Genomic DNA, 6,917 nt, shown 5'->3' with positions numbered 1-6,917 from the left:
ATTAATGAAAATATACAAGGAACTCTGTTTTTTTTTTTTTTATTTTCAATGGTAGCTCCCAAATCACAGTGGTAAAAGAAGTCAGCAGATAATTGTGTGAAAATGTAACAAATTATTCATAACTCAAAAATTCCCCATGCAAGTAATAATAAAATAGATAAAAATAAAATCACTTGGGATTCCCATCACAAAACTATCAAACTGAAAAAAAAATTGAAAAAATTAAAATTAAATGCTAACAGTGTTGGGAATAAAGAAGGATGCTCATCCATTACTGGAAGAATTGTAAACCTTTTTCTTGGTAGGATTATCAGGAAGTATGTATTATAATTTTATTACATAAAAATAATCATGTGGCGACCTCAAAAACTTTATTTCTAGGAATATACTCTAAAAATGTTTTTTTTAAACTGAACTACCCAAAGATTTTCATATTATTATCATATTTAATTGGGAAAGCTTTAAATAACCTAAATGTCCAACAATAGAAAAATGATCCAAAAAATAACGTGGACTAGCAATTATGAGGAATGCAAAAAATTCTGCAAAGACTAAAGGGCAGTATGGCACAATGTGAACAACAATGGATTCAGAGAAAAAAAGTTCTACTGAAAATATTGCCTTGGCCTTGCTACCTGTGACAAGTTGGGTGAGTCACTTACCCTCTTGGGTCTCATTTTCCTCATTTGTATATTGAAAAGGCTGGGCTACAAAGCCTCTATGTTTCCTCCTATGAACCTAAGGTCTTTATAAAATAATGCAAAGTGGGGAAAAAAGGTAGAACTTAAGAATGAAAAGCATAGTAATGACATGAGAAATCCCACAGCTCAGAATTGTTGGATCAGATCGGAGAAATATGCAAAGATGGTACAAGTTATTTTAGGGAAAAGTTTATTGACAAAGAGAAAATCTCAATGACAATTTTCCTCCAGTGATATAGAAGAAAACAAAGAAATGAAAAAAATCAGGGCAGTTATGTTCAATCATAAACTCTTATGAAGTAAAGGGTAAGAATGTTTTAGAGCAAGAAAGATAAAGATAGAATGCATAGATCTTAAATATGGTTTTGAAATATCTAGTAGTAGAATGAAGGACACAAATGATCACATAAGAATGTATAACCTAAGTCTTAGCCAGTGACTAGGGCAAGGGATAGTATAAGTAGAGGGAAATGCTACTACTGAGTTTATATAAAATGGATCATAGTTTAATGGAGTCTTTCATGTAAAGGTCCTTCTCTTTTTGGATCCACCTGAGTATGAAGATCTGAGAGAAAATTTTGAATAAGGGACTAAAAATTGTTCTATGACATTTACGTGTTCAAGCAGTGTTGAATGCCAATAATTGTTGAGCAAGTATAATGAATATATCAATATTCAAATTGGTTTTGAAATAAAATCTAGAGTTAAAATAAAATACAATTGTATCCTTTAATGGAAGTTCCATTGTTTCACTATTTCCAATGAATAATTGTACTATTTGGAGTCCAGTTACCTAAACTGTAGTTTGTGATTTTATATGGAGTCTCATAATTGATTGTAGGGGTTATGAAATTATGATTTATTATCAGTAAATGTTTGATCCATATACCCAGGATCATGAAAAAATCTCTCAAGAAAAAAGGAGTGGTGAGTGGAAAAAGTTTAAGAAGCCCTGATCTAGATGAGGGGTTGGAGCCAGGAAAGTAACTCCCACGATGCTAAGGCTTGCCTTATATCACCACCATTTGTCATACACCACTAGCATTTAGAGCATGCTAAGTAAAACCATAGGAAGAGCATTGGACTCTGAATCAGGAAGACCTGAATTCAAATCTGACTTAAAACACTTCATAGCTGAATAAATCACTTACTTTCTGTCTATCTCACTTTCCTAATCTATAGAATGATGATAGTAATATGACCTAATATCCTAATGTTGCCATGAGGGGGAAAAAGGAGATTTATAAGGAACTTTGCAAATCTTAAATCTCTATGTAACTGCTAGCAATTAGCCTTTTATGCCTCCAAATCTTCAGGTATGAATGTCTAAGAAAAGGGGTGGGTCTAAAAATGGTTGGATTATTCCCCAAGATTGTTGATTAGTAGCAAAGAGTTCACCCCAACTAATGACTGATTGTTTGATTAGAAAGACAAAGTACTAAAGCACATTTATTTCTTCCTAACTCTATTCTCCATCATCCCCACTAAGGATGGACTTACTCCTTCAAGAGAGGAATAATAGCAAAGGTATGATGAAATACAGAAGGCAAAAATAATTTCCACTTTATTTTGGAATGGAGTCTATACTTTGGTAGCAAAGCCATCTTTCCAAGATGTTGTACTGGGATTAATGTGAAAAGTGTTTATTCTCTGACCATCTAATGGTGGAATGACTTGGAATACAGTGAGTGAGTATGTTTAAGGACAGGAGAGGGGCTGCTCCTGAAGGAGAAGATCATCTGGGAATAAACTTTATGAGAATTAACAAGGTTCCATGATGTAGGATAATCAGGAGGGTTAGAAGCCATGAGAGAGAAGCTTTGTTTAAGATGAAAATGGAAAATATGGAAATTCTCATATTTAGATTTCTCTGTCTTTTATCTTGATAAGACCTTTAGAGGAAACTAAAATCTAAATTAAGGTGGAAGTGAAGGACAGTGTTTTGTATGATATGAGAAAGGGAAGAGAGAGAGCATAGTAAGAACCTGGAATAATAAGAAAATGCCTAAGAAGATATTTTTCTCTGCTTTATCTGGACTAGATAACTAATTGAAATATGAGGGATCAAAAATCTATCTCCCAAAGGATAATTGATCAGGTGATATGAATAATCAGATCTTAAAAGAAATTTATACTATTAATCACCAAATGAAAGATTTTTTCATAGCACTGGAGTTTTTTTAAGTAATTTTTAAAATCTCTGTATTTCATCTCACATCCCAACAAATGTCAACAATGGAGGGATTTTGGGAAGACAAATTACACTATAGGAATGGGTACAACTATTCTGGGAAGTAGTGTGGGATTCTACAAAGAACGTGACAAACGTCAAATCTCTTTCAATCAGACATCTCTCTACTACATACACACCCAAATATTTACAGCAGCACTTTTTGAAACTTCAAAAAACTGGAAACATGGGGAATTAATATCCAAATTATAGCACATGAATGAAATTAAATATAAATTTGATAGAAGAAAAAAAGAAAATATGAAAACTCCATAGGAATCCATGAGGACTTGTATGATCTGATGCAAAGTAGAGTGAGCAGAAGTAGGAAAATAATATTTTTGATAACTGCCATATTATAAATGAAGTTTTTTAATCAAAATAAAAATTTGGTAACTATAATAAACAAAACTGACATGAATTAGACATGTGAGATTGTATTTCCTTTCATTATGTGGAAGGGCACTATGAGTTCATTGGTTAATTTTGCTGAATTGCTTACCTTATTCCTTTTCTTTTTCTTTTTTTTTTTCTTTGTTACAAGAGCTAACGCTCTCAATGGGAAAGGGAAAGGAATATATTGACAGTGAAAGTGATATAAAAACAATACAAATATTTTAAGTCCCTTTCATTTTGAACACCTTTAATTTGTTTATTTGACATCTTCTTGCAGAAAAACAAAGAGCCACAGAAATTGTGTCTTCTGTGGTGGAGTTCTGCTATGATTACACCGGTAAAGAGGAGGTAAGATTAGAAAGAAAAGTATTTAGCCTCTAATTATTATCCCCTCCAGCACATACACACAAATACACACACAAATACCATCCATGTGTACACACACAAACACCCTACAGATACACACAACTCACACAGTCACTCATTTACTTAGGTTACGACTTACTTCAGGATGAAAGCCATGACAGGATTCTGGTCGCCTTCTGATTTTCTGTGATTTCAAGCGTTCACACTTAAGGGATTCATTATGTTTACTATAGTTAAGGAGCAATCTTAAGTATGTTATTTTTAAATACAGTTTTTTGAGTGGCTGAAACATGAATAAAATCTCTCTTAAGGACTTCTTCCTTCTCCCTACCCCCACCCCAAGAAAAGCCTGAAATAATATCTTGTCCCTTTCCCCCTTCAAACCCCAGAATACTGTGAGAATTAGCCATGTAATTTGATGAAGAATTCTGATTTACTTTAAATAATTGGATTTCATGCCAACAGTTCATCAGATAAAAAATGAGAATGTTTTCTTTTCCTGCTTCTTTCTAATTCCTTCCACCTTCGCTCACAAGCAGTAGCATGTGTGAAACGTGTGATTTGTGCAGGTGCTCGGGCTTGCCCAGGAAAGGATATACCTGATTTCAATTGGAGCCATGGTGATGGGTGACACAGAATCACAGGCACATTGGTTATCGACCACCACCATGAACAGATTGCTGCTTGGGATCTGCTGGATGACAAAGGACCTGCAAAAACAACAGAGAATCTCAATTCTTCATCTACCATCCACGAATAAGAGGCATAAGGGAGCCATTGTTCCTTCCATCAAGATGTTGAGAACCTGAGATTTCACTGGTATGGGAAATTACTGCACCAATACCAACCAGCCTATCCCTTATTATTCTACAGAATTACTTGAAGTGCCAAAAGGTGTCAGAAAACGAGCATGATTTGAATCCAGTTATTCTTAATTCAATTTCTAGCACTCTATCAGATTTTCAAATTGCAAACATAATCCTGGGAAACTGAGGGAAAAAACGAAGCAAATCTTGTCTCAAAAGCTGTCTTTCAAACTCCTCCAATCACATGCATTTCTTAGGCTCTGTCGTTGTCTCTTGTGTCATTTTTAGGCTGAAACAGAGTTAGCATTCAAATTTAACAAGCGTAGATTTCACGTTTACGGTAGAGAGAAAAATGTCCTATATACTAAATCATAGCTAAAATCACAGAGATGTAGTACACTAAATTCAACAATTCAGATATATCCCACAAGTACTTGTAATGTTCTGGATGCTATATTGGGGCGTACAAATACAAGGACAAATACAACCCTCTGCACCCTCCAGTTTATGTTTCTTTTAAAGAGCTGGATGTCTTATAGGAAGTGATATTGGGTCCACTGATAAGCAAATACTTCACACACACCCACACACACACCAATAAATTCAAAGTAATTCTGGCTGCAATGGGAAACTAACAACTGGGATGGTGAGAAAATCACAAAATTCTTATATAAGAGATGGCTTGAGCTGAGATTTGAAGGCAATTCAGGCTTCCAGGAGGAAATAAAGGAGGAGTATATTCCAATCTTGGGAGCCAGCCTATGCAAAGATCCAGAGATGGGGAAAAAATTGAATATAGTACTAGAGGAACTAACAGATAGTCCAGTCTGTTCACATTATAGTATAAATGCAGGGAAATACTGTGTAGTAAACCTGGGAAAGAAGGTTGAAATTATATTGTGCAGAGCTTTAAATGCCCTCCCCCAAAATGGTCCCACTTTATTCTGAAGACAAGAAGAAAGCATGATTGAGTCTTTGCTTTAAAAATTTTAGGAGGCTTAAAGTCTAGGAAAGAAATATATATATATACTGTTAAGTCAACAAGCATTTCTTAAGTGCCTACTATGTGCTGTTCCCAAGTATGCAAAATATCAGGTGAGGTAAGAGAAGGAGAAGTTAGCAGTTATTGGGGAAATCAAAGAGGCCTTTCTGGATGAGATGGCATTTAAATTGGTCTTTTAGAGTTGAGTTGGGATTTCACAGGAAAAGAAGACAGGACATTTCAAGTTGAGGAAAGTAAATGAGAGAAGTCAAAGTCAGAAAAATGGAATATGGAGGGGGGTGCAAGAACACAGGGTACAAGAAAGGACTAGTTAAAATGGGGATGAAGAGAGAATGATGTCAAATTATAGAAGACCCCAAATCAATCATTTTCCACCAACTGATATTTTCACTGGACAGAAATCATCTTTTTGGCCAATAAGCAGCTCATCTGGATTTGTCTCTGAAAGCCTACATTTCCAACTGAAGTAAATTCAAAGACTAAGGACACCCAAGGTTATTTTTGCTTTATGAAACATCCTGACAATGAAAGGGCAAAGGTCAAAATACGAATATTCTCCTTTAAAATCTTTCATCACCTCATACTGGTCTAGGCCCTTCATCTCATCTCCTTCCATCCTCTTTTTCTCTCAATGGCTCATTGCCAATTCTCTTTAATTTTCGTGATTTCCCTTTGAGATTACCCCCAATTTAACCTGTCTATATCTCATTATATATAGTTGTTTGTATGTTATTATTAGATTATGAATTCCTTGAACCCAGAAACAGATTTTTACCTCCCTTTGTAGGCCAGGACTTAGCACAGTGCTTGATGGACAGTAGTTGCTGAAAAAAATGCTAGTTAATTGACTTATCTTTGGCTTCAGTCTCCCATAGTATCTTTTCTCTACCCTCTCTCACCCCCGATGAACATGAAACTATCCAGGTTTCTCCAACATGTATTTAAGAACTTCTTTTGTAATTCTTTTTTTTTTTTTTTTTTTAACTTTCAGGTTTAGCTATTTCAAAGGCAATGTGACACAATAGATAGGGAGTTAACCTCAGAGTCAGGCAGACTTCCTCTGCCACATGCTATGACTGTACTACTCTGGGTCAATCATTAAGCTCTCAGAGCCTCCAGACAATTAGCAGAAATTCTAAGTTGTAGGGGAGCAGCCGACCTGCATGAGCGGAGGGACTTGGTGGAAATTTCCTATAGCAAAAAGATCACAGTTCTGGTATAAAAAGTTATTTGTTTTGTTTTGTTTTTTACATTTAGTCTCTGTCAACAACAAGCATTTATTAAGTGCCTACTATGTGCTTGGGTCTATGCTAAGCACTGGGCACTGGGTCAAGTGCAGGGAATAAAAAAGACAAAAAAAGATAGCCCCCCCTCTTTTAAGAACCTTATATTCTTGGCGGGGGAAGGGGGGACAA

General features: G+C 35.2%; 1 protein-coding gene across 5 annotated transcripts in view; it reads right to left on the bottom strand.

Moving 5' to 3' along the window:
- Positions 1-6,917, bottom strand: part of CACNA2D3 (calcium voltage-gated channel auxiliary subunit alpha2delta 3) — a 1,010,949-nt gene that overhangs the window by 1,403 nt on the left and 1,002,629 nt on the right. For 4 of the 5 annotated variants that reach the window (XM_031952127.1, XM_031952106.1, XM_031952110.1 and 1 more), the window contains 2 exons: positions 4,291-4,403; positions 3,833-3,915 (listed from right to left, as the gene is read on the bottom strand). In XM_031952127.1, coding sequence (XP_031807987.1) covers positions 3,833-3,915; positions 4,291-4,403 — 196 coding nt within the window. The remainder of the gene's footprint in view (positions 1-3,832; positions 3,916-4,290; positions 4,404-6,917) is intronic. The other variant, XM_031952119.1, reaches the window with a different exon arrangement.

The sequence above is a fragment of the Sarcophilus harrisii genome, chromosome 1 (genome assembly GCF_902635505.1).
Source record: "Sarcophilus harrisii chromosome 1, mSarHar1.11, whole genome shotgun sequence".
In the NCBI taxonomy this organism is placed as follows: domain Eukaryota; kingdom Metazoa; phylum Chordata; class Mammalia; order Dasyuromorphia; family Dasyuridae; genus Sarcophilus; species Sarcophilus harrisii.
Note: the sequence above shows the minus strand (reverse complement) of the source record. Positions and strands in the feature narration are given on the sequence as shown.